Source organism: Mytilus trossulus, chromosome 2 (genome assembly GCF_036588685.1).
Source record: "Mytilus trossulus isolate FHL-02 chromosome 2, PNRI_Mtr1.1.1.hap1, whole genome shotgun sequence".
NCBI lineage: Eukaryota > Metazoa > Mollusca > Bivalvia > Mytilida > Mytilidae > Mytilus > Mytilus trossulus.
This window is the reverse complement of record NC_086374.1, coordinates 94,478,331-94,506,040: the sequence shown is the minus strand read 5'-3', so window position 1 is coordinate 94,506,040 and position 27,710 is coordinate 94,478,331. Positions and strand designations below refer to the sequence as shown.

Here is a 27,710-nt window from a genome sequence, read left to right as displayed (position 1 = left end):
GAGGTATTTTAAAAGTCAATGTTCACATCAAACAGTGGTACACCTGTTTTACACTGTAACACACGTACGTCATATTGGCAGAAAATACAATATTTATTTGTGCGGCAGCGAGCTTTAGAAACACGAATATGGAATCGCTTTTTCATATTTCGTACTTGAGCATCATCAGATATGTTAATTGTCACTTTTTAAAATGTTTTTATCCTGCGATGTATAAATTCAATCATCTACATGATTTTCAAGTGAAATCCAACAGTATCAGGTCGTTCCGGCCCCAAGTCGATCCGGCCCCATAGTAAATAATGAATAAATACTATAAAAATCGGAGGGATTTGTGACATATGTGATTCCTGGTAACTTATATCATACACACTATCAATTACATAAATATATATATAAGGAACAAACACACTAGGTATCATCCGCACTTCATACTATATAAAGAACAAACACACTAACAACCACAGGCACTTGTTTCTGTCAATGAGGGGTTTACTATCCAGTAAACCCCCCATTGACAGAGACAAGTGCCTGTGCTAACAGCATTATAATTGTTATGATTTGAGTAGTTTTTATAATTTTATGCATCAGCTTGGTGATAGGCTCGTACAATTGTGTAGGTTACTATTTGTTAAGATCAAAGTCATTTGAAAAATTGCTGATTACTGTTGATTACTGTTGATGGTACTAACGTCTTGAATATTAGTATATGTTTTTAGTATAATTATGCATACACAACTATCGTCTTGATAACTTCTAATCAACATAAATGCTTTATACTGCATAATCATCCATACTCATTAAGGTTGATAAATTGATTTGAATATAAATATTTAATTTACATTAAAAAATAGTATATTTCAATATGCTATCTTATAATAAATATTTTAAATATTTGATAAATATTCAAATAAAATCTCCTCGCATGAAAATTAAATATTTGAATATATTACATAGTTAATTACTTTAATGCTACTTGTACTTCTTGTTTTAAATTGAGCACCCTGCTGGGATAGACACCCTAGCTTATAATTGTATGTGACAATCTGCCGTTGCGATTTTAACTTGGTGGTGGGTACGCCAGGCAGTGTTGCTATCCTTTACACCAGTATCTTGAACAATTAAATTATTGGCGAAATTATACTGGTTTGTGCACCAAATTTTTCTCACTGTAAATTTAAATTTTAAATAATGTATATAAGTATAGGTCATTCTTTCTTAAATATTTATATAACTATAGGTACTGAATTACAGTGAATGTTATATTAAAATGGGTACGTTTTTGAGGCAAAAATGGCACATCCCCACCTAGTCCAAATAATTATGACGCCTTGAAAGGCTATTATATTTTTTTTCTTTGAGACGTCCTGAAAGGCTTTTGTAATTTTTTTCTTTGAGCCCCCCCCCCCTCCCCCCCCCCCGTGGCTTAATCAATCTAGACTGTTGTCAGTGATTTCTTATGCAAGATATATCAATATAGTGCTGTTCGGAATTGCGTCCATATGTGGCTCTCTTGACCTGTAAAACGAGGTCACGCAGATCTCAATTCAAATTTCTAATGGAGTTTGCAACAATGACTATTCATTTAAATACATCATAAAATATAAGAATGTAAAAAAAGTGCTTGTTATCACTGAATGGTAAAGATTGTTATAATTTATCAGTTGGTAGTAAAAGTGAATATACATTGTATATTGTATAAAACAATGATTTAAGTTGATTCAACTACTATTCTGGACAAAGAAAGATAACTCCAATTGAAAATGTCTTGCTATTGCGCAATATTGTGCAATAAGATATTTCTTGCTATTGCACAATACTGTGCAATTGAAAATACTTGCTATTTCACAATACTGTGCAATTGAAGATTTCTTGCTATTGCGCAATACTGTGCAATTGAAAATTTCTTGCTATTGCAAAATACTGTGCAATTGATGATTTCTTGCTATTGCTGAATACTGTGCAATTGAAAATTTCTTGCTATTGCACAATACTTAATATAATAATTTTGGATCCTAATTTGGACCAACTTGAAAACTGGGCCCATAATAAAAAATCTAAGTACATGTTAAGATTCAGCATAACGAAGAAGCCCAAGAATTCAATTTTTGTTAAAATCAAACTTAATTTTGGACCCTATGGACCTTAATGTAGTAGACCAATTTGAAAACGGGACCAAAAATTAAGAATCTACATACACAGTTAGATTTGGCATATCAAAGAACCCCAATTATTCAATTTTTTATGAAATCAAACAAAGTTTAATTTTGGACCCTGATTTAGACCAACTTGAAAACTGGGCCAATATTCAAAATTCTAAGTACATTTTTAGATTCAGCATATCAAAGAACTCCAATTGTTCAATTTTTGATGAAATCAAACGAAGTTTAGTTTTGGACCATTTGGGCCCCTTATTCCTAAACTGTTGGGACCAAAACTCCCAAAATCAATCCCAACCTTCCTTTTATGGTCATAAACCGTGTGTTTACATTTTATAGATTTCTATTTACTTATTCTTAAGTTATGGTGCGAAAACCAAGAAAAATGCTTATTTGGGCCCCTTTTTGGCCCCTAATTCCTTAACTGTTGGTAATTCCTTAACTGTTGGGACCTCAACTCCCAAAATCAATCCCAACCTTCCTTTTGTGGTCATAAACCTTGTGTTTAAATTTCATTGATTTCTATTTACTTATACTAAAGTTATTGTGCAAAAACTAAGAATAATGCTTATTTGGCCCTTTTGTGGCCCCTTAATCCTAAACTGTTGAAACCAAAACTCCTAAAATCAATCCCGAGCTTTCTTTTGTGGTCATGAACCTTGTGTCAAAATTTCATAGATTTCTATTTACTTAAACTAAAGTTATAGTGTGAAAACTAAGAAAATGCTTATTTGGACTCTTTTTGGACCCTAATTCCTAAACTGTTGGGACCAAAACTCCCAAAATCAATCCCAACCTTCCTTTTGTGGTCATAAACCTTGTGTAAGATTTCTATTTACTTATACTAAAGTAATAGTGCGAAAACAAAATGTATTCGGACGACGACGACGACGACGCAGACGACGGCGTCAATGTGATACCAATATACGACCAAAAATTTTATATTTTTGCGGTCGTATAAAAAGTTTGACATACAGTAAATATGCTTTAGAAGAAAGAATTTGCCCCTATAGTATCTTTAATTTAGAAGTAAAAGATGAATTGCATTTCACTTTAAACAGCACAAAGTTTTAAAAATACAAATAGAGAGCAATTGTTTTGTAAAATTAATGAAAGAGTTCCCTTTTTTTTTTTAAATATGACCATTGAATCAAGATTTTTACATATTTTAAACGTATGATGAGACTGATATAATTAGAAATACTGTTATTAAAGTTCCTAAGTGACGGTGAGACTGATATAATTAGAATTACTGTTAAATTCGCAAGTGACGTGTACAATAGGCTATTTGCCAATTCCCGTAATTGACCCTGTAATATTAGAAATCCCTCTTTTAGTTGTCTCCCTTATGAGGGACATTAATTTTCATTTATAATGGAGAGCTAGTAATACGAGCAAATTTACCTGTGCGTAATGTGAGTAATATTTAAGGCTTTCAAATCTTCAAATTACATTTATTTGTTGTTAATCTAAATACTTTTGACATCAGAAATTATTTTTTACGAAAAATTTGTTAAACCGCCGATACATCACATTCAATTCATCATAGTTTGCATTGGCAAAAGCCAATTTTGTCTGGTTCGGAAGCAGTCTACGATTGACAAAGGGACGTTATTTGTTTAAAAAGCGTGTAATAATAGAATCAAATCGGTAATTGGCAAATGGAATGCTTTACTTATCATGTTTATTGAGTAATAAATAACTTTGTGTTTAGTACAGATGAACCGTGCACCTCTTCAGCAGAAATTGGTACATTATTTTCTTTTTAATGTAGTTCTGTACTCAGTAACAAACTTTTTATAAAATTATTATATATTGATAGGGAATTAATAAAGGAACCAACAGATTGAGAGCGAAAAAAAATATATGGGTCCGTTTGTTTGTTTTCGAGATATTAGCCATTAAAGTTTGGGCGGGAAAATGTTCTCTCATCGCTTTAAAATCATTTACATGCTACAGTTCTCAAAAAATATTAAAAATAACAGATTTTATAAGACTTTTACAGGTGGCTTATAATTATATATGTAAAATATTTATGAAAAGAAAATGGGATAATGAGCAAAATTTTTTAAGGCATTTTTTGAGATAAAACCAGAGGATTCCGAAAATGTGAAAGAAATTCCAAAACATGACTAGCGGACATCCTTAAATTGTACAATGTTATAAATATCAAGGATAATTTGTATAATACAGTGACAGTCTATGTAAAAGTCCACATGATTCCAATCCTCCTTACTCTAAAATAAAATCCTTGTAAATATGAACAGATAATTATGTTATGTTTGTATGTTTTAGTGCATCATACAAAATGTACTTCGGTCAACGCTTTTAGACCCCAATGAAGTTACAAAAAGAAGCATTCATTTATTAATTACAGTTGTAATTTTTATATGTTTCAAATGAAACTCACTTTTATTTTTTTTGGCATTATGGAATTGATCAAAACTACAATAGGTGAGGTGTGAAAGGACCCTTAGGGGATTAGGTCTTTGATTTTGCGGGTATTGAGGATTTACACTTATATTGTGTTGTGCTTAAAATTCAGGAATTTGTGATTAATTTTTCGAAAGATTGTTTTTTTTTCAGGAATTCTAAATTCAACGTTTAATTTTCTGGGAATTTCAGAAGACATCCTTCTATCCTCTCCTAGATTGAATAATCAACAGTATCGCATAGCTAAGGTAAGCAAACCTTGAAACAACAAGTGAATAAAAAGGAACAAACACGGTTTTAAAATACATGAACGAAAAACAAATTTGAGTTTGCTGAACTGCAAATGACATGAAATGTGTAGAAGAGTATAAACTTACTGTCAGGTAGCTGTAACTGTCACCCAAGAAAGGAATTGATGTGAAACACCCTAAGTTATATGTTGACACATCATCTCCGTAAAGTCGTGAATCAGCAGTTGTTTCTCCGAATGCCATAAATTCTGGAAGATTATAATACATGTTTTATTAACATCACAGAAATATGAATGGCCATATAAGAGTTCGCTTGCCTGTCCGGCGATAAGTATAAACCTCGTTGAAGCCTTTTTGTTTTGCCTACTTGTTGTTGTGTTGTCGTATATAATTGTTGTTTCTTATGTATATTATTTGATTCACATATATAACCATAATGATAGATGCAAAAAGATTGCAATTTATGACTTTTAAGATTTATTGATTGATGACTTTGGCAAAAATAACAGGGGCATGAATACTAGACTAAGTATTCAAGATGGTGATGAGTTACATGTTAATGCAATATGTTAATATCATACGGTTCTTTGTACTTGAAAAAAAACCATTTAGGTTTTAGCAAGCAAGTAAATAGTCAACATGAGGACATATCAAATAATACGGACGCAATAGTTTGATTTCGATTCATATATTTTTCCATTGCTGCATGATTAAAAAGTCTTTGGTTTGTAATGACCTATTGAACCCACATAGTCCTGCATTTGGGGACATTAAGACATGCCAGGTTAAAACTTATAATGGTTTTCGGTTTATTGTTTTATGTTGAATTATTCGAAAATTAAGGTTTTATCTGATTGCAGATATTGATTGGCTCAGTCGGATTTGGGATAACTTTTTGAAGTTTATTGTTTACGCCCTTCAACTTCGTATCTGATTTGATCTTGAAATTATTTGAATCTAGCACCACTGAAGCCTCTTATGTGGAAAAATACGCCCGTCCGCGACCGAATTTAACACACTTAACTATGCACCGGGTATTTGCAACCACACGTTGTCATGTGTTTACATGAAATATCATTGATACGACCATTTTGAAATTTACTTGCTGTTCAAAAGCAGTAGGCAAAACGCGCTTATATATACGTCTGACATAGCAGTAAAAAGTATAACAAAATCATGCCTCATTGTAAAGTCTAAAAGAGAAAGTCCATTAAAACGGACAAACTCAAACTCCGTTTCGAGTTGGAAAATAGTTGCATGGTGTCTCTTGGTGAAATTATAAGCCTTATATATCTTTAATTTTTTTTTGGTCCTACACTAAATACGAAAATTAGCCAAAAATCCATTGTGTATGTTACTGATGACCAATCATAATGTTTTGAACTCGTTTTTGTTTTAGTTAAGTACAATGCATGCATATTTGTTTCTGAAACTTTGAAATAAAAGTTACCTCCCCCCTCAATACTGAAGAAAATGCGTAGTTAAGATGTATGTATGTTGAATTTTTCTTTTAATTTTACAACATATATGTTTATTTATAATCGAGTTTCGTATGTCGATAAAACCAAAGAAATGCAAAACTTTCACGATTTGTCTACCTTTTTCCTAAGAAATTGGCATATAAGAATAAGAATAAGAATATTTTATTTCCAATTAAAGGGCCCTATAAAGAGCTCTCATGACATTACATACAAGTATGTAAGATTAGACATAAATTAGAGACATATAATATAAGAAAACAACATTGTTTAATACTATTAAAAATGCTATAAAAAGGCCAGGACAGAACCAGATAATACAATTTACATCTTTAAAATATACAATTTAAAATCATATACCACTCAAAATATGTATATTTTTTGTGGCTTATTTGCATTTATTATTATTGAACTTCTCCTTATCTCTAGATTTTTAGATAAATACTTTCCTAAACATTTATACACATTTAAATTTTCTTGTGTAAATAGCCATTAAAACTTTGAAAAATTGTCTAAAGATTGAAAATTATTACAATTTAGAGAAATTTCAGTAAATGTTTCTAAATTTAAGGTAACACATTACAAAGATTTTTTTACTTCCAATCTCCAACCTTTAAAATGCTGCTACTTTCTTCAGACTGCATATAAATTAATAAAAGAGGTATACATAGATAGATAAAAGATTAATCTTTTAAATGAATGCAATATTTTTGTTATGCAATCATTATGTAATCAATTATTATGCAATTATTGGCAAAATCTTGGTCAGTTCACTTGAATGAATTTAGCTCTTTCATCTCTATTTCTATACAGGAAATTTCAACAAAATCTTAATCAACACAGCAGGAGCTACAAAAGGGTGTCTCAAATTATCCCTTTCGTGTTCCATTCTCTCATGAATCTCTAATTAGTGTTAACATCCTTACCACATAAAAGTAGATAATATTTGATTCGGTGTAAAATTTGATCTATACATTCTATCCAAAATCTGAGACACTCTTTTGTAGACAATGGCTCCAGGAACAACATATGCTAAAATCAACCCCTTCGGGATATCAATGAAGTTGCTAATTTCAACTGAAAGTGGAAATTTCTTGTAAAATTTTGTAGACACAGTTAACATTTTAATTGATTACATAATTGTAATACTTAACTTGCATTAATTTGAAAGAGTAATCTGTTAGCTATCCATCAATACCACATTTGTAACTTTTCTAGCATTATAAAGAAAGTTACAGCATTTTGAAACTGGGGAATTGAAGGTATAAAATCTTTGTATTGTGCTAGCTTAAGAAAAAAAAAACATAGAAATACCTGAGGCACGTGCTGCAGCTGATGTTGTCTGTACTGTGGTTGTTGTTTGTGTAGAAGTTGCTGTTATTGTTGTTACTGGCTGGGTTGTGATATCTGGTGATTTTGTGGTTTCCAAAGTCGTTGCAGCTGTTGTATCTATTAAAAATAGTTAAAATACATTAGTTACATTAATTGTTGTAAGTTAACTGTTTGTACTTATTGTAGCTGACGTTATAACTCAAAGATTAACTAGCAATATGTCTCTAAATAATAATTTATTATCTTTTACTGTATCTTATTGAAAGTGTTAAATTTACAAAATCAAACTAAAGAAATATGATGTAAAATATATATGAACTTAATGTCATTTCTGAATAGAAAAAAAATGTGCAAAGACCTGCATTTTACACACTTAACCAGTCCCAACATTATGGAGGAAATGAAAATCAAACATTTTTTTATACAAATATTTTCTCTATACTCTGTCAAAAAAAAAATATTATGATGGTTGTTGCTTTTAAAAATTTTTTTTTAAACAAAAACATCCTAAAAATAAATTATGATTTATTTGACAAACTTTTATTCCCTGTTGTAATATTCTTTATTTTTATTTTTTAATCATCCAAATTGTCTCATTGTCACCAACAACAAAAAAATATCATATTTTTGCTGCTTTAGATCTCGATTTCCTCTCAAAATGTTATGAAAGAAGTATAAAACACAATTAGGCATATTTTTTTAAATTGATATGCGTCAACAAAAAATTGAAATGGTAGGAAAAGATACCTTTTTCTGTTGTTGTTGACTCAATCGTTTCTGTTGTTAGTGTAGTATCAGGTGCAACTGTTGTAACAGCTTCAGTTATAATAGTTAAATATGTTTTTAATTATTAACATAATAACTGGAAAACATAAATTACTTTACTACCTATGTATCAAAAAACTTGACTGAGTATAATACAATTTTGTGCTTAATCTATTTATTGTCAACTGTTTGTGTGTTTACAACTATTTCATTCAATGGTAATGTAAATTTTCTAATATAAATGTTTAAAATACCTCATTTACAACAATAGTATAAAAGCAGTACAAAATATGTTTATTATAGATGATATAATAACACAAATAATGAACAACACTGACTATGAAATATGACTATACATATAGTCTCACTATTTACAACTTCCTTTGAAACTGAAATTTACAAAAGCAAATTAAAGAAATTTGATGTGAAATATATATGAAATTCATGTATTTTTTGGCGAAGCAAAACTATCTGTGCACTCTGTTGCATTCTACATTATAAGCTAATCAAATGCTTTAAGGAAGTGAAAATCAAAACAATTTAGAAGATTTAAAGAAACTAGGCATATCTTAAGATTGATAAGCTTGACCAGAAAATTGAAATGGTAGCAAATAATAAAAGATCATAAAATAAACTAACCTGTGCAATTTACATCTCCTTGACCAGTATAGCCTGAGTCACAAACACAATCAAAACTGCCATCTGTGTCAAAACAGGAAGCGTTCTCTGTACAGTTGTTCAAACTACTACTTCCACATTCATTAATGTCTATAAGAAAAAAATTAAATAATGCCATTAACTGTTAACAAGTTATAATGTGTCAAAGAATAAGTTTAATAAAAAAAGCTGGCACATTCTGTATGTTTTCTTCATTGCCTGTGAAAATAATTAAGTTTGTAATTATCTTTTTATTCTTATAATTATTTACATAGTTTATTCATAATATTCCAAATAGATGATTAAGATGAAACTTTCTACAATCACATATTTAGGACAACATAGCATGATATCCCATACACACATTGATAGCATTTGTACACATATTGTTCATTTCACAAATGAGATAAATAATTACTGTTAAGGTTTGATAGTTAAATTAAAAGCAGAATAAAACAAAAAATGAAAAAAACCAACAATAGCAGAATTGCAAAGTGTTGCATCAATGTCATGCAATAAAACAACACAAAAATATATAAGAGTACAAACTAGAGACAAGGCCTGCATACCTAATTTAAAAAATTGAACCACTTGGACAATTTCATTCAATATTTTCTATTAATCTTAGTGAAAAAAAAACCTGATGTACAATAAAACTGTGTACAAAAAAAAATCTAAAAACTGCTCTGTTGTACAGACATACTCTCAAGAAATGTTATAAGATGTCATTTGCTGTGTTTAAACAAATATATTATAAATCATAATTTTGTTTTAAATATAATTTGAATTAACAAGAATGTGTCCCAAGTACACGGATGTCCCATCCGCGCTATCATTTTCAATGTTCAGTGGACCGTAAAAATGGGGGAAAATCTCTAATTTGGCATTTAAATTAGAAAGATCATATAATAGGAAACTTGTGTACTAAGTTTCATGTTGAACTGACTTCAACTTCATCAAAAACAACCTCGACCAAAAACTTTAACCTGAAGCGGGACAGACAGAAGGATGAACGGACAAATGAACAGACAAACGAACTAACCGAAGAACGCACAGAACAGAAAACATTATGTCCACAAATGGGGTATAAAAATGCAAAACTATCCATAACTTATTTTTTAATTTTCAGAATATCTGCATTAATGAGATGATGAAAATGAAATCCACATTTATATCATATATATAGATGACTGAGATATTGAGATTTAAATATGAAATCCATATTACATTTCATTTTTTTTTAGATAAAGGTGGCAAGAACTCAACTTAAATCAGTTTACATCAATTTGATAAACTTACTATCACAGAGATTAGAAGAATTTTTCTGATATCCAGCATTACATACACAATCGTAAGAACCAACTGAATTTTGACAAGTTGAATAGGGAATGCCGTCACAAGTTGTTGCATCATCACATTCGTTTATGTCCATGTCACAGTTGGCTCCCTTCCATTCATTTTTACAAGTACAACTACCATTAACATTGTTACAGTCCATTGTATTGGCCATAATACAAGTACAGGCCTGAGAACAGCTATCTCCATAGTTTGCACTGTCACATTCTGAAAAAAAACCCCATTATAATGAAGGTCGTAAAGTGGGGGGGGGGGAGGGGGGTATATGAACAGACAAACAGGACAGGAAATAAAATGGCCAGTTCTCTACGATCGAGAAAATTAAATAATAGCTTACATGCTGCTTTTAAACCAATTTGTATAAAACACAGTAAATATTGAGCTGAAGCACAAAAACATGAAATAAAAATTGTAATCATCTTGGCTGAAAATAACCATTTTAAGGAACATAGTTCAACTGAAAAATATTGTAAAGCTTCCAACTGTGTTATTACATTTTTAAAACTATAACTTAGTTTTTCTCAGAAATTCAATAACAGGGTCATCAATAATAGATACTGTATGCTACAGGGTTATAATCGCAATAATTTGAACTCGCATTTTGAATTTTTTTAATATGAATAAAACATGATTTTTTTCAATATCGCAAAATTTAAGGTTGCATTTTAGTTCAGAATGACAAAATTTCAATAATAAATGCACACAATAATTTCTGAATTACAGTACTTGAAAATATAAGCTTACCTTGGCAACTTTCATCAGCTATTTTCTGGTATCCAGTAACACAATTGCACTCATGGGTACCATTTGAATTGTTACATTCAGAATTAGATGTAATGTTACATATATAGGGAGTTATTGTACACTCATTAACATCCTCAGAACAAGTAGCTCCATTCCAACCACTTTTACATGTACAACTACCAACAACAGTGTTACAGGAATCTGTATTGGTTGCAACACAGCTACAGGTCTGAGCACAGTCTTTACCAAATGTGTTAGAACCACAGACTGGAAAAGAAATTATTTAAATTCAGGAATAACAAGGATGTGTCCATAATACACAGATACCCCATCTGCATTATCATTTTCTATGTTCAGTGGACCGTGAAAATGGGATAAAATCTCTAAATTAGAAAGATCATATCATAAAATACATGTGTACTAAGTTTCAAGTTGATTGGACCTCAACTTCATCAAAAAACTACCTCGACCAAAAACTTTAACTTGAAGCGTGACAGACGGACGGAGGAACGAACGACGGACGAACAATGATTATATACTGTCTTCCTGTCAATATCAGAAATAAATAAATATATATAACAAACATTTATATTTAATTGTAAAGATAAAAAGTACAAAACAGTTATAGATGAGTCACCTCATGAGGCTTTTGATTATGTGATTACTTGGCTGTTTTTATAGTGATTATTTGATAATCAGACCAAATATTTCACGATTATTTGATTATTTGATAATCTAGAACTACATTTTTTAATTATTTGATTATCTTGTTTAAATAACCAATTAATGAATATGTGATTATATGATTACTTGGATATCCCCATGAGGGGCCTCATAGATAAAAAGAAAAAAATTGAAAACTAACCTTGACAAACATCTGCTGAGTTAAAATACCCCTCATCACAGACACAAACATAGGATCCATTGGTGTTTTCACACTTTGAATTAGTCTGACATAGTGTTGTGTTTTCACATTCATTAATATCTGTTTCACAGTTATCTTCCTTCCAGCCAGTTTTACAATTACAACTTCCATCTGTTTTGTTACAAGAATTGGTGTTTTCTGTCACACATGTACAGTTTTCAACACAGTTCTGTCCCCATTCTCCTTCAGCACAAGCTTTTAAAATAAAATATTGAATTTAGTTAAGTATAGATCAACACCATAGATTTTGTTGTATTTTAATTTCACAGAGATATACCCATATCTGAATATCAAGATTTGTTTAATAAGTTTGAACTACATGTATCAACTTAAAGATAAAGTATATAAATTAAAACATATTTCTTCAATACAAAGTTTTACCTCTTTTTATTTGATTATATCTAAACATTCTTCCTACATTTTTATTTTTTATTTAGAATTGTTTAACCAAAAAAAATGAAACATTAATTTTCTCTCCACACAATGATATACCAACCTGTACAACTTTGTTCATCGCTGTCCAGTTTTGTACCAAATTTGGTACAGGAGCATTCGTACCCTGGTGTTTCATCAGTACACATATCAGCACATGGTTTGCTTGGCTCACACTCGTCTATGTCTGCAATATTTAATAAATATACCCTTCTTTATTTATGTCAGTAATAAAGATAGAATTATAGACATTTCTTGTAAAATGTCTAAAATATTTAATAGTTATGTCATCTATAAATTAAAGATACTGTTATAGAAATTTCTGGTGAAATAGACTTTTTCAGATTTTAATGAATCATTATGTCTTTTTCTTTTTCTTTTGATCTTTGTCTGTAGTCATTAAAATTCAATTGGGGATTTATTTAAAATTACAAGAACCATTTATTGTGATTTATGCATTTCTGTGTTTTATTGAAATCAAAGACTCATTGACATTAATATTATCGGAGTTACTGCATGTCTTGCAAACTTCATGACTGTAGCATTTAAAAAAAAAATGAAAATATAGAAATGTTTTAAGGTGCATCTATTGTTGAAGACTGTGTAATGCCCTTTAGATATACCGGTATATTGGTTATTTTTGTTGATGTCTTATTAAGATATATCCAATTTCTTTTATTCATAAGGATTATTCTTATTTACCATAACAATTGTAATTCTAATTTATAAACATAATGATGGATTAAGTTTTAACAATAATGTAAATATTATCAGTTATATCCAAAGAGCACATTTTGCAAATCTTAACTGTCTCAAATCACTAATCATGGGAAATATAAAACAAGAATGTGTCCATAGTATATGGATGCCCCACTGGTATTTTCATTTTCTATGTTCATTGGAGAGTGAATTGGGGTCAAACTCTAATTTGGCATTAAAATTAGAAAGATCATATCATAGAAAACATGTGTACTAAGTTTCAAGTCGATTGGACTACAACTTCATCAAAAACTACATTGACCAAATATTTTAACCTGAAGCGGGACAGACGTACACACGAACAAACAGACGCACAGACCAGAAAACATAATACTTTCGTATATGGGGCATAAAGACCTACTTTCACAGATTCCAGTAATATTATCAGCCATCATTGTTAGATTGTATCCTGTTGGACAAGTACAGTATTCTGCTTCATCAGATTTGACTGCACACGTTCCTGGTGCGGTACAATTGAAATTGGTACATTCGGTTTTTACTGTAAATTAAATAATAAATACATATATAAATATTGCAATGCATACACAAATTTATTGTAATCTTTTACTAGATTTATCCATACTTGATTGGTGTTTGATAAAATTTAAAAGCCCTTTTTGATCTTTTGATAAATTGCATTATAACAAATCTTATAATCCTTTACTGGTATCCAGAATAAGGGTAAAAAATTTCAAAACAGTAAAATTTATCCAAACACATAAGTCTGCTAACTAAATCAATGTTTTACCTTTTAACAACCGACATGAAATTTTTTTTAATAATAAAGAATTACATGAAATGGGAGTTAATTCTAATTTCCAACTAGGATTATATGAAATGGGAGATAATTCTTATTTCCAACTAGGATTATATGAAATTGGAGATACTTCTTATTTCCAACAAGGATTATATGAAATGGGAGTTAATTCTTATTTCCAACTAGGATTATATGAAATGGGAGTTAATTCTTATTTCCAACTTTGTAGTTAACTAGGTGGAGCAGGAATTCAGGATTTCTGGCAAAAACTTACTGTCACATGTCCTCTGGTCTTTTGGGCTGAGTATGTATCCATCATTACAAGAACATTTATAACTTCCTGGAGTATTAAGACAGTTCTGGTCACACTTGTTCAAAGTTGTGTCACATTCATTGATATCTACAAAATAAGATTTCTCATTATTCATCTAAAGAAAGTTTATTAAACATAACTGAATTTAAGTTCTTTTTATATATTTTGGCAGCCATGTCAAAGTGGCAACTTATTATATTTCTTTCTTTAACTCAATTACTCTTTTGTGTTGATCTATTTAAGCATCCAATATAAACAAGTTTAATATTTTATCTATTTCATTTTTTTTAACTTTATCTGCTAGTACATCAAGTTGTCATTTGATTCAAATAGAGGTGACAATAATTAAAATATATATACAACTTTTTAATGTACAATTTCAGAATCAAAAAGACTATGAGCTATTAAATAGTCTTCCCTCATAAGAAAAATAATGTCGAGTCATTGGTTGATTTTTTCTTTTGATAACAAATCACACAACATTTTGCTGAATATATCCTAGTAGAATAGACGTTTTTACACTTGTATGCAAATTTGTCCGTCATTTGGTAAAATTACACAGGTTCCTGTAAACTTTCACTTCACAATTAAAAAGTGGTTGTTGCTCGACATTAAAAGTTTATTCGAAGCAGATCTACTTTTAAGGTTATTCGGAGACAAAATACAGCTAAATACCAAAATTTTAAATACATTTATTATGACACATAATGCATATATTAAAGATTGTGATAGCGGGAACTGATGTAGAATTTTCCAACAAAATACTAAATAATCAATATTACCTTGACATTTGTCATTATCATCTTTTGTAAAGCCAGGTCTACAACTACATGTATAGCTTCCTTCTGTATTAGTACATAAGTGATCACATGGATTGTTATCACACTCATTTATATCTGGAAAAAAATTATCAGGTTTTAAATAAAAAAGCCCTCCAGCCATTAATAAGAAAAGAAATTATTTTGGAATTTTAAACTAGATTCAATTTCTTCTACTTTTGCATGTTTAAAAAATCCAAGTCTCTGTGCCAAAAAAAATAAATGAACATGATGACATGTCACAAATAAATTTTTAAAGTAACCTTTCATATAATGTATTTTATAATGTAGTAAAAACTTGATTGACAAAGATTGTATTAATTGATGTTTTATGGTTTGATATTATTTGGCTCTATTCAAGATTAATTAACTTTATTATTATTGTAAAAGACATTTTGTGGGGTTCAAATCTAACAGTATAGGAAAAAACATTTTAATAATAGTACTGAAATCAAAATCATGGTTTTTTTGTCATTTACCAGTACAAGTTCCTGTGACTGTGTCATTCTGATAACCAGTCATACACTGGCAGACAAATGAGCCAGGTGTGTTGACACATCTTTGTTTGTTAGAGGTATCACATGGGTTGACTGCACCACTACACTCATTGATATCAGCATCACACAGTGTCCCCTGCCATCCTGATTTACACACACACCCAGTAATGCTGTCACACCTCTCTTCCCCGGCCCCACAGTTACAGGTATAATTACAGTTGTCACCCCAGTGAAACTGATCACAATCTGAAATGTACATAAACATTATTCGAAATGAATTCGTTAATTCAATTTGTCCATTTTTAGTTCAACTTTGATGACTTAATTCAATGTTCTGCCAATTGATCAATTGTATTTATACTGTAACAACAGTAGTTAGTCATATCTAATTCAAATAAAAAAAAATAGAAAAAAATAAAAAAATAAATAAATTATGATTTAACTTTACTAAATATTTTGTACTTACTTGAACAAGTTCTTTGGTCATTCTCCAAAAACTGACCAATTGGACAACTACATTTGAAACTTCCTGCTATATTGGAGCAAGTTGACTTATCTGTACACAGATTTTTACTGTCATCAGCACATTCATTTATATCTACAAACAAAATATGCAAAATAAACACTTAAAGTTAAGATGTGGTAAAATTTTAAAAATAGAACATTCAATTCAATTTTTGTTCCATATTATTATAATGGGATATGATCATATTTCCATACATTTAGGAACATCTAGCCTTTTATTATAGTCTTAAATCTTTTTATTAAATTTTGGTTCATTTGCATTTGTTCGGAGTTCATTGTGGCGTCCATTTTTGCTGAACCAGTTTACATTTTTGTTTAAGAGCCAGCTGAAGTTAGCTTCTGGGTGCATGTTTTTCTTAGTGGGTTGAAGACCCATTGGTGGCCTTAGGCTGTCTTGCTCTTTGGTTGGATTTTAGTTCACAACAAAGTCCTTTATTATACATGTTATATGAACACATAGTTTAATATCTGTGACCATCAAATGACACTGATCATATACAGTAAAACCAATTAACAGTGATTTACCTGTACAAGTTTGGTTATCAGCCAGTAGTACATATCCTGATTGACAATAACAAAATGCAGTGTTGTCTTTTAGTCTGCATGCATAACTACAGGTCAGATTACTCAGGGTACGACATGGATCAGACACTAAAATATGGAAATCATATACCTCATGCTTTTATCAATCAGTATTGTATAGTTTTAATAAGAGAAACGTAACAAAAAAATAAGGTTAAAAGTTATTATCAGCAATAAAGCATCAGAGATATTTCGATAGAAGAGTTTTTTAAATCTATAGTATTTCTTTTTAAATGTTCACTATAATTCAATATAAAGAAACGTATTTTATATACAGAATCTAATTTAATATAAAGAAACTTATTCAATATGCAGAAACATTTTCAATACAAGAAGATTTTTCAATATACAGAAACTTATTATATACATACAGAAACTAATTAACCTACCTTGTTTACAAGTTTTTCTGTCCGTGTTGAGTTCATAACCAAAGAAACATCGACAGTTATAACTTCCCACATTGTTGACACAATCTTGTTCACAATCATCAGACTCTGTTGTACACTCGTTTACATCTGAAGTATGTCAAAGTTTTTTAAATTAAGATCTATTACTATCAACTAGGTTAAAAAGCAATAGCATTTCCAGTGGTTGTCATATTTTTGTCATTCAGAAAATTAAGTGAAATGGACAATCTTTCATTGTTTCTGCATTTTATAGATTTTGGATGATTTGAGTCTGAAATACTGTATAAAAATAAACACCTGTCTATTTTGGAAAACTATGTTTCTCTCTAGAAGTCTTTTGTGTTATTTTTGTCATTGGGTTGGTTTCTTATTGGTGTATCATGTTTAACAAGCAGAGCAATGAAAAAGTAGTTTTGTTTTTAGCACCACAAAAAATATTTTCGGGGTAGCCACTAGGTGTGCAACTTACAAATAAGCACCTGTTTATTTGAACCATAAACTCAAAAGTTTGCATGATAGCATTTAAACATGGAATCTTTCAAAAACTTAGATCTCAAGGGATATCCACTATGAACTATATAGATATATTAAATTTATTCTCTAATGTTTTATATTTTTAAAAATTTGATCATACCTTCACATTGGTATGCATTAATTGTTTGGTAGCCAGTGTTACATCTACAGGTATATCCACCATCTGTATTCTGACACGTTGAAACTGTGGCTGAACAATTGTTTGTTGTTGCACTACTACATTCATTTATATCTAAAATTAAACATAAAGATATAAATTTGAAACATTGTGGTGGCAAACTTTATTTATATGAAATAGACCAACAATAAAAGTATTGAACCTCAAATTTCATTAATCATAAAGTTTGTCACCTTTTTTTCTCCTTAATTTAATCTTGAAGTTGCTTAAAAAATCAGTTATTCCCTAGTCTGACAAGAAAATGGATTTTGAACTATGAAAATAAAAAACTGGTCTCATTCTACAATATGTGTTAATGAAATACATTATAAAAAACTTTTCTGTACCTATTTCAACTTATATTTACCTGCACAAGGAACACTGTCAACTGCAGACACTTTTTCGTACCCAGATCCACAATTACATTGATAGCCGCCATCTTCGTTTACACAAGTCTTGTCGCCATTTATACATATGCCCGGATTATCTACACATTCATTGACATCAACTTCACAATTATTTCCAAACCAGGCACTATTACAAACACATCCACGACTTGGATCACACCTGTCAGCTCCAGGTCCACAGCTACATTGACTTGCACAGTTGTCACCATAAAATGGATTCACACAGGCTGTCATAAGATAGAGCAAGCTTGTTAATACACATAATCAAAAACAATATATGCTTACAAATTATATCAAATGTATTGCTTTTTAAACTGTTCATTCTCATTACCTTTTATTTTGCTAGACTTCCAAAGTATCAGGTATTTTTTTTTAAAATTTGAAATGAATTGTTGATAAATTGTTTATTTTCAATACCTATATCCAAATTTCCCCAAAAATCAAAATCTGATATGAAATATCAATCATTACTCATCTTTTTGTACAAGAAAAAACACAAGAATTATCATTAACATTCTATTAGTCTTTTGACAAGTCTATATCTCTGATTGTTTTTAATGGCTTAAAATATGCCAATAGAGCTATTTCTTTGAAACTAACTGTTTTGTTTAATTATTTGATGGTCAATAATATTTCGAACAAAAATGTTGAAAAGGGATTTTAATGATTTTTTTGGTTTTCTTGTCTTTGAAGGCTTTATGTCATGAAGGAAAGCTAGCATATTAATATCAAACTCATATATATTCAATACAGACAGATTGTTTCAAAATATGTGCATCATGCCAATCAAATATTCAACTACAGGTAATACTTGTCTATAATGTTTACCTGAACAAGAGGTTTTATCAGCATTTAATTTGAATCCTGTATAACAGGAACAGGTATAGCTACCAACAGTATCCTGACAGTTCTGTGTACATACATTAGCATCACATTCATTTATATCTGAAATGTATTTTTTTTTATTGTTGCAGAAAGATTGCCACATGTATTTATTCACATAAGCTGCATATTACTGTGTGAACATTTAGTTTAGAGTATTGTCTTATGACATGAATTTTAATATCATGTAAAAGTATATTACATTAGGTGCAATGATATTTAACAATATATAATTACATTAGATGTATGTTTCATTATAATACGTTATTCTGATTGGCTAACTGCACATCACATGTTATTCCTTAAGCAATTGCATTACACAATAAAACGTATCATTCATGATTACACGTTGTCCCACAATAAAGTGCACACTCAGGTAAATAAAATTTAAAAAAATGATAAAAATTCTTGTTTTCATGATCCTAGCTAAAAAATGTAATTATAAGTATTGAATGCTTCTTTTTGTAACTTCATAGGGTTGTAAAAGCGTTGACCGTGCACACATTTTTAGAATAAAGCGCGGAACGCTTCATACAAAATGTACTTCGGTCAACGCTTTTACACCCCAATGAAGTTACAAAAAGAAGCATTCAATTCTTAAATATACATATATATATATGCCAGCGTATGTTGTTCTTTCCGTATCAATATCCAATCTGGTATATACAAACAAGTCAGGATTCTGTAATTCAGTGGTTGTTATTAGTTGATAATCTGTGATAATTGTTTTTTGTTCATTATTTTTGCATAAATAAGGCACTTGATTTTCTCTCTTTGTCATGCTGTTTATTTTGTTATTAATTTTTTTTACTAAACATTATGAATCTTGTTAATTGCAGAAGACTGTATAGTGAATTCTAGTGGCTCATATCTAAGTCATTAGGTCTCTGGTGGATAGTTTTCTCATTGGCAATCGTACCACATCTTACATTTTTATATAATTGACACTTACTAGAACAATTGCCACTGACTCTATCAAGTAGAAACCCTTCTTGACATATGCACTTCCATGTTCCTGGATTTGTAGTATTATCACAACCATATTCACAGGTTAAATTCTGCAGTGCACAGAAATTAAATATTGCTGTAAAAAAAATTAGAAAATTAAACAATCAGTAATTACAAGACTTGGAAGAGCAGGATAATGACTTAATGAAGTATATATTAACATCTTTGATTAAAAGTTATTGGATGCAATAGAGTTAATATATTACCTTACAATGTATTCAAATCTTAACGTATATATCTACCTTCACAAAAATTTTGATAAATCAACTTTTGATAATCATCTGCTGAAAGTTACATTCAATTTTCATTTTCAAATTATAATTAACAAAATGGGAAACTAGACTAACACAATTAACTACATTCAATACACCTTCCTTCTATATATGGTTAAAGTTGTGACTTAGGTTCTAAATTACACTTACTTTGATTACATTTACCATCAGCTATCAGCTCAAATCCATACACACAACTACATGTAAAGCTTCCATCACTATTAGCACAATTTTGATCACAGCCACTTGTCCTTTCGGTGCATTCGTCAATGTCTAAAAATATGATTAAAATGATCTGAATTTATCACAGGTTAAACTTGATTGTGCAAGTAGATTTTTTAATGTTTATTATTAACAGTTCTCATTTCTGTATTGCTAAACATTCAAATAGGATATCATATAATTCATTGAAATTTTATCAATTTATACTCATGTCAAGACAAATTGTGTCAATGTGTTTACCATAATACTTTTTTTTACGTACTTTATTAGAATAGGACTTTATAAAGTTTGTTATTTTTTACTATCCATTTTTTAAAAAGAAAAATTGCCAAAGTCAAGTTTCCGTAGATAGGAGCTTAATGCATCATTTTGCATGAACTACAGACTGAAACAGCTGCTTGGAAAGTCACAGAGGTTAATTTTAATCTTTAACATAAAAATGTTTTAAACATCATTTATTTTGATTGAGCCTAAAATAAACTAATGTTATGTTAGTACAAACCTTGACATAGAGAACCCACTTTTCGGAACCCTGCAAGACAGTTACATGTAAAGCTTCCATCTGTGTTTGTACAAATACTGTTTGCTGGACAGTTATCTGTTCCATCTAAACATTCATTTATATCTGAAAATAAAAGAGTCATTTTAATTGCAATTATCAAACTCATCACTTTCAATGTTGGCATTTTTTTCTTCTTCAAGTAATGCAAAATATTATAAGAGTTATGAGAAAAAAAGAAGGAAAATACCGAAGAGTAATGAAAATCATTACAGAAAGAAAACAACATTGTGGATCGGTGATGTAATATAAGAAAAAGAAATCATGTGTTGATCAATTATAAAGAATGATTGGAAAATTTATTTGAAACATCAATGAACCAAATTCATTCAATACGAGTTTGTGTGTGTGTATGTATCAAGGGTTAAAAATTACATTAGATGTATGTTTCATTATAATATGTTATTCTGATTAGCTAACTACAATCTCGCATTATTCCTAAATCAACTTCAAAATGAATTGTAACATTCATGTTTACACGTGCGTCTACAATATAGTTCACAGGTAAATATAAGAAAAAACTGGATAGAAATCATGTTGTCATGATCATAGCGAAATTATTATTGATAGTATTGAATGCTTCATTTAGTAATTTCATGGGGTTGTAAAATTAAGAATGTACTTTGGTCAACGCTTTTACATGCCAATGAATTTACAAAAAGAAGCATTCAATTCTTAAATATTAAAATATTCAGGCTAAAACCTTTACTGTTTAAAATTATAATGAAAAGAGTTCTTTATTTATTGCAATTGCAATTGGAATAATTCTTAATTCTTAATCTATCTCTTTGCCTACCTTCACATTTTTCATCGACTGTAATACTATAGCCTAGTGGACAATTAGAACAGTTGTAACCACGACCAAGAGATACTTCATCAGCTGGTAATAAATCTAAACAGGTACGTCCTAAAGCACACGGGTTATCAGCACAACCATCTGTATCAATCTCACAGTCATCACCTGAAAAAGGGAAGAAATAAAGGTTTGTATTTATTTATTGTATATGTCCTCCATCTACATATGACTTGTCAATCTTACTGGTATTTCATACAAAGCAAAAAGATACAAATGTTTTTTCTCTCTCAACCTGAGGTTCACACTTACACAGTGGTCAGTCACTCAGCTGCTTTTCATGCTGGTTTTCTAACAGTTTTGTATTTGAAAAATATTCAGAAAAAAATGATGCAAAATTGGACAAATAAAACAAGAAAAAAAGTTTGAGGAAGAAAGGTCCCAAAACTGGTGTCTTTTCTATGTGATTTTCACAAGTGTTAAATATTTAACAGTTTTAAACATCACACATTTGACTGAGTTGATACAACACCTGATGTAACTGCAAGATTATAGAAAAATGAATATATAATTGCGAAATGTCATTTCTGGTACCTGCTTTGATTTAGATACCAATACTTCTAAATTCTACATAACAGATCATTGTATACTTATCATAGCCTAATTCCAGATTTTGATACTTGACAGATGCAATCTTAAATCAAATGTCAACTATATTTAAAACAATAAAATATGTCCTTACCAGACCAACCAGTTGTACAGTTACATGAGGCTATCACATAGTTTGGATTGGATTCATTTCTCAGATTGTCATAGTCACATGTTCCGTGGTCACCTGTACATCCACTACACGCCATAATGATCACCTCTATAGCATCTGCTGTTACACCATCACTGTCCACAGTTGTTACCCTGTGGAGTATATGTAAAATAATTACACATTTATATACACAATTTAATCAAAGTCTGAAAGAAAATTGATATTCCTAAATTTACATAATATCATTACAAAATAAAATAGAAACAATATAATGAATACCAAATAACTACATGATATATCAAACGCAGAACATTCTCATTGTTTCACTCCTCAACCCTAGATTTTTTTTAAAACAAAATACCTATGCAAAAGTTACCTGATTTTTTCTGTATCTAGATTTGCAGGTGTCCATGTTAATGTCAAATTTCCTGTAGAATCATTAGATGCAAAAGTGCCTCCACTTGGCTGATCTATTATACTGTATATAAAACCTGGTTTATCATCCTGACCTTGGAAGTTGAGACTTATAGGTTGATTTACTACAACTTTTATAGAGGGTTCTCCTTCTATTTCTGGGGCCTCATTTTCTGGAAGATAATGAATTTATTGAATTATATAATAGTTTCATCAAAAGAAAAAAGATCACTGAAATCAAGACAAACAATCTATACATACCTATACAGAAAACAAAGATTGAGGAATACTAACCCCAATGTTTTCAAAGGAGCTGGTTATTGAATTACAGACGGGACAAGACTCTTGTGAGTAGACTAGGTTGTTAAAACAAAACTCAGCATCTTTTCTAAAACTCATAATATATGACACTGGACATTAGGAAACCAATAATCAATCAATCATAAAACGAGAGTTCTGAGGTACAGCACTAGTTAGTTGAATCAGGCGCGCTACGTTTGCGCACATTTGGGAATTTAAATGTTTTGGTTACATTTACACGCATTCATTTTACAAGTAAACTCAGGGAAAAATACAATTGAAAATTAAATTAAATCATAACTGACTAAATACTATTTTTATTTTAATAATAAATATGACTATCAATTATTGACTTTGAAATCGCAATGCATAATGCATTTTGATCTGTGTTTCCAGATTCTAAAAAGAATGCTGCCGTTTTCATTGAGACCAAAGTTGGTGGCGCAAAATTCAGAAACTGGAGCTAAGTGTTGAGTATAAAAACAAATAAATTAATGTGAAGTTGAATTGTGGTTGACAAAATTCTTTGGTGGGGCATTTCTTGAATCTCTATTTTCCTATATTTTTTGGGCATCACTACCATAATCAGAATCTAAGCATACTACAAATGGCCCGGAATCATTTCATGCTCACTATAAGGAGCCATTCTACTCTGCACATCCATGTATGTTGGTGTTTTGTGACACTTCTTAAATAACATACCACCACATACATCAAACTAAGAGGGCTTGATACAGCAGCAGCAGAGTGCAGAAGTGAAAAAGAGTAAACAAATTATTTGATGGAGCAATTCAGAAAATACCAGGATGGAGAAGTTAAAAGACTGTCGTTTATAAAAGCAATTGGCTTCACGTTTTTGGCACGTACCAACATGTAAAATCATGTATTATCAGTCTTTTACCTTTTAAATCAGCTATGTTTTAACATTTTAACAATTTTATATGTATATTTCTCTAGAATTTTGTGCTTGTGCATAATAAAATGTATAAAAGTATAATTATCTGTTTTTCACCTGAGTTTACCTGAGTTTACCTGTCAAAAAATGCGTGCAAATGCAATCAAAAGCTGGAGACAAATGTATTGGTAATGCGGCAAACGTAATGCACCGGTCGAATCTGTTATGTGAATTTTATCACCATGTGACCAAATTGTAGGCATTGTCCAGATTCATCATCAACAGGAACTCAAAAAGTTGAATATTTGATATTTAAGGATGTTTAAGGGCAGTAACAGAAAAAAAATGTAACTTGAAAGACACAAATCTCTGAAAATATCTTTTCACTTAAGGATATCATATTCTAATATTATAAAACTTAAAGCTTATTTAATTTATTCAAAAGTATCTGAATAAACAGATTCTGTCACTGTCAATCATTGTAGAAACTGGGGATATGATGTTTTTGAATATTACACAAAATCACTTAACTCAATTCTCATGAATAGGGTTCTTATTGCTGTACTTCAACTCAAAGAAAAATTAAGACATTCAACAATTTTACATTGAAAGCTTACAAAACTTTACGACAAAAGAGATGATTTCAGCTTTCCAATTGTGAACTTTCCATTTCTAAGTAGCAACATTCCAGCAGCACCTGCATACGGGGTATATATCTCCCAATTGATACGATATTCCCGTGCTTGCATTTCCTATCATGATTTTCTTGATAGAGGGTTACTGCTCACAAGGAAGTTATTAAACCAAGAGTTCCAAATGGTGAAGTTGAAATCATCCCTTCGTAAATTTTACGGACGCCATCACGAGTTGGTTGACCGTTATGGAATAACCGTTTCACAAATGATATCGGATATGTTCCTTACGTCGTAACTACAATCCCCTTCCCTTTCATGAATTTGACCTACCGAATTAGACTATTTACCGGATTTGTAATCACATAAGCAACACGACGGGTGCCGCATGTGGAGCAGGATCTGCCTACCCGTCCGGAGCACCTGAGATCACCCCTAGTTTTTGGTGGGATTCGTGTTGTTTATTCTTTAGTTTTCTATGTTGTGTCATGTGTCCTATTGTTTTTCTGTTTGTCTTTTTCATTTTTAGCCATGGCGTTGTCAGTTTGTTTTAGATTTACGAGTTTGACTGTCCCTTAGGTATCTTTCGTCCCTCTTTTACACCTTCAAAACTTGTAAAACTGTCTTTAAAGTGTAGAAATAAAAAATTACGTAATTGTGCAGTTTCAGACTCAGCTTCCACATTTGTTGATTGAGTATCATCAGCAAATGATTGATCACCAGTTGCTAAGTAATCAAAGATACAAGCTTTATATTGGTCAGTACTGCCACCACATATGCTATAAGCTGACTGGAGGGTACTATTATCAAACTCATCAATAAACAATGGAACAAAATCTTGGTGACTGTAATCAACCCAGGATTTCCCATCAGTATAATCAAATATTGAATTGGCTGCAGTTGTCTCCCCTATAATACAAAAATCAAATTTTTAGAATTAAAATTTAGTTTTGTAAATTAAATACTCACCTTCACTAGTTGAGCCATTGAATTGTAAAATATAATATAATGCACTTAAAACTCTTCTCATGTTAAAAGTTAAGAAATTTCAAAAGAAAAGATTTAAAAAAAAAGTAACAAAAGATAAATAACAAGTTTACATTTTTAATTAATAACTAGAGTTTTTTTTTATGTCATTTTACTTTTTTAAACTAACATCACTAAATATGAGATTTAATTACTTACACAGCTGACCAAAATTGTTATAGATTTTTCTTTCAGTATCCACATCACCAGGTGTAAGTACATTTCCATTTGGTAATATAAATTCATTGGTTTTGTCGCCATCAAAGTTTCCCATAAGACCTTTAACTTGACCTTTAAAATCCTCAGGAACTGATGCTGACAAAGTCAACTGCCGAGTTTTTACCTGAAAGTTTAACTGAATCCCTGCAAATGTAAAAGATCATATATATATTTATCGAAGGAACATAAATCAATATCTAACTGCTTTTTTCACAATCTTATATACGTTTAAATAATTGTCAAAAATGGTATTGACCGTAGACAATTTGGTAGATTCAACCTAGGTTTATCAACCATGTATCAAAGATATTTACTTCTTTATATCATTAAATTATTCTTTCCAAGACATGCCAGAGATATATGTAAAATTCCAGATATCCAAAGTAAACATATGTAACACAGTCATACATTATCATGTATGCATGGTACAAGAAGTCTTCCTTAACAAGGATTTTGTGATAATGCGGCATAAAGCAAAAACAATCAATCACCTTAACAAGGATGATAATTTTTTGACAATGATCTGAGCTGTCAAAACCAAATATCTTGGGTTAACAAAAAGGGTAAAGACAACTTAATCTACGGGGTCTTTTTTCCAAATGCAATATTGGTATAATACCTGAAGCATGCATTGCTATGAAATTCAGATCAACACGATATATATTAAAAATATTGTTAGAATCACCTGACTCTGTGAAAGCAACAGCAAGTGTATGATTTTGACGTCTCAACACAATCCCAGTTAGAAAAACTTCAAAGTTATCTTCAGTATTAAACCGTGTTGTGTAGTCATTTCCGTTACCATAAACTACCAATGCTGTAATAAAGAAAGATTTCAAATATTATAAAAGACAGGCCATAACAACATAAATCTGAATTATAAAAACATATAATATTTCATATACAATTAAATTTCTTAGAAGTCTCATATTATTCCTTAATATTGATTAGCTAGGGCATTCTGGAATTATCTTTCATTTCCATATAGAATGCAACATCCATTTTATATAATTACTTCAAAATGATAAAAAATCTTTTACTTTTGACACATGTTAAACTGTGCTTCTTTCAAAATTTTAATAATACTTCTAAGAGAAATTAGAATAACAATTTTTAAATAGTTCAGGTAACTAAAACAAAAATGTCATTTCATTGTTTTTAAACATAACCAGGGTTTATAACTTACTTTCCAAATCACTGGCTAGTTCTACTTGCATAGTGGCATTTTCGTCTTCTTTTGCAGCAAAACCACTAAATATAGTCGCATTTATTTTCTTTAGGTCAGTTCCATTCTTTGAAGTAGCTAAGTCTGTTCTAGCTTGAATTTCAAAGGTTACATTTTCATTTGTTATCTTCATCATTGTGTATTCACCCCAGCCGTTGAATGTGTATTGAAATCCATCCAATGTGTCAACATGAGGATCTCCAAAGGTAAAGACT

The 27,710-nt window shown here is 30.3% G+C and overlaps 1 protein-coding gene across 1 annotated transcript in view; it reads right to left on the bottom strand.

Annotated features, from left to right (window-relative positions):
• LOC134706114 (uncharacterized) overlaps positions 1-27,710 on the bottom strand; it is a 181,025-nt gene that overhangs the window by 58,895 nt on the left and 94,420 nt on the right. Inside the window, exons 43-67 of the mRNA XM_063564822.1 lie at positions 27,457-27,708; positions 26,956-27,087; positions 26,211-26,414; positions 25,677-25,934; positions 23,161-23,371; positions 22,767-22,936; positions 22,028-22,192; positions 21,175-21,297; positions 20,601-20,723; positions 20,123-20,254; positions 19,117-19,233; positions 18,249-18,515; positions 17,825-17,956; positions 17,173-17,298; positions 16,727-16,852; positions 16,143-16,274; positions 15,659-15,922; positions 15,144-15,257; positions 14,323-14,448; positions 13,653-13,790; positions 12,597-12,719; positions 12,041-12,295; positions 11,176-11,442; positions 10,375-10,638; positions 9,058-9,186 (exon numbers count right to left, since the gene is read on the bottom strand). Of these exons, the coding sequence (XP_063420892.1) occupies positions 9,058-9,186; positions 10,375-10,638; positions 11,176-11,442; positions 12,041-12,295; positions 12,597-12,719; positions 13,653-13,790; positions 14,323-14,448; positions 15,144-15,257; positions 15,659-15,922; positions 16,143-16,274; positions 16,727-16,852; positions 17,173-17,298; positions 17,825-17,956; positions 18,249-18,515; positions 19,117-19,233; positions 20,123-20,254; positions 20,601-20,723; positions 21,175-21,297; positions 22,028-22,192; positions 22,767-22,936; positions 23,161-23,371; positions 25,677-25,934; positions 26,211-26,414; positions 26,956-27,087; positions 27,457-27,708 (4,350 nt within the window). The remainder of the gene's footprint in view (positions 1-9,057; positions 9,187-10,374; positions 10,639-11,175; positions 11,443-12,040; positions 12,296-12,596; positions 12,720-13,652; positions 13,791-14,322; positions 14,449-15,143; positions 15,258-15,658; positions 15,923-16,142; positions 16,275-16,726; positions 16,853-17,172; positions 17,299-17,824; positions 17,957-18,248; positions 18,516-19,116; positions 19,234-20,122; positions 20,255-20,600; positions 20,724-21,174; positions 21,298-22,027; positions 22,193-22,766; positions 22,937-23,160; positions 23,372-25,676; positions 25,935-26,210; positions 26,415-26,955; positions 27,088-27,456; positions 27,709-27,710) is intronic.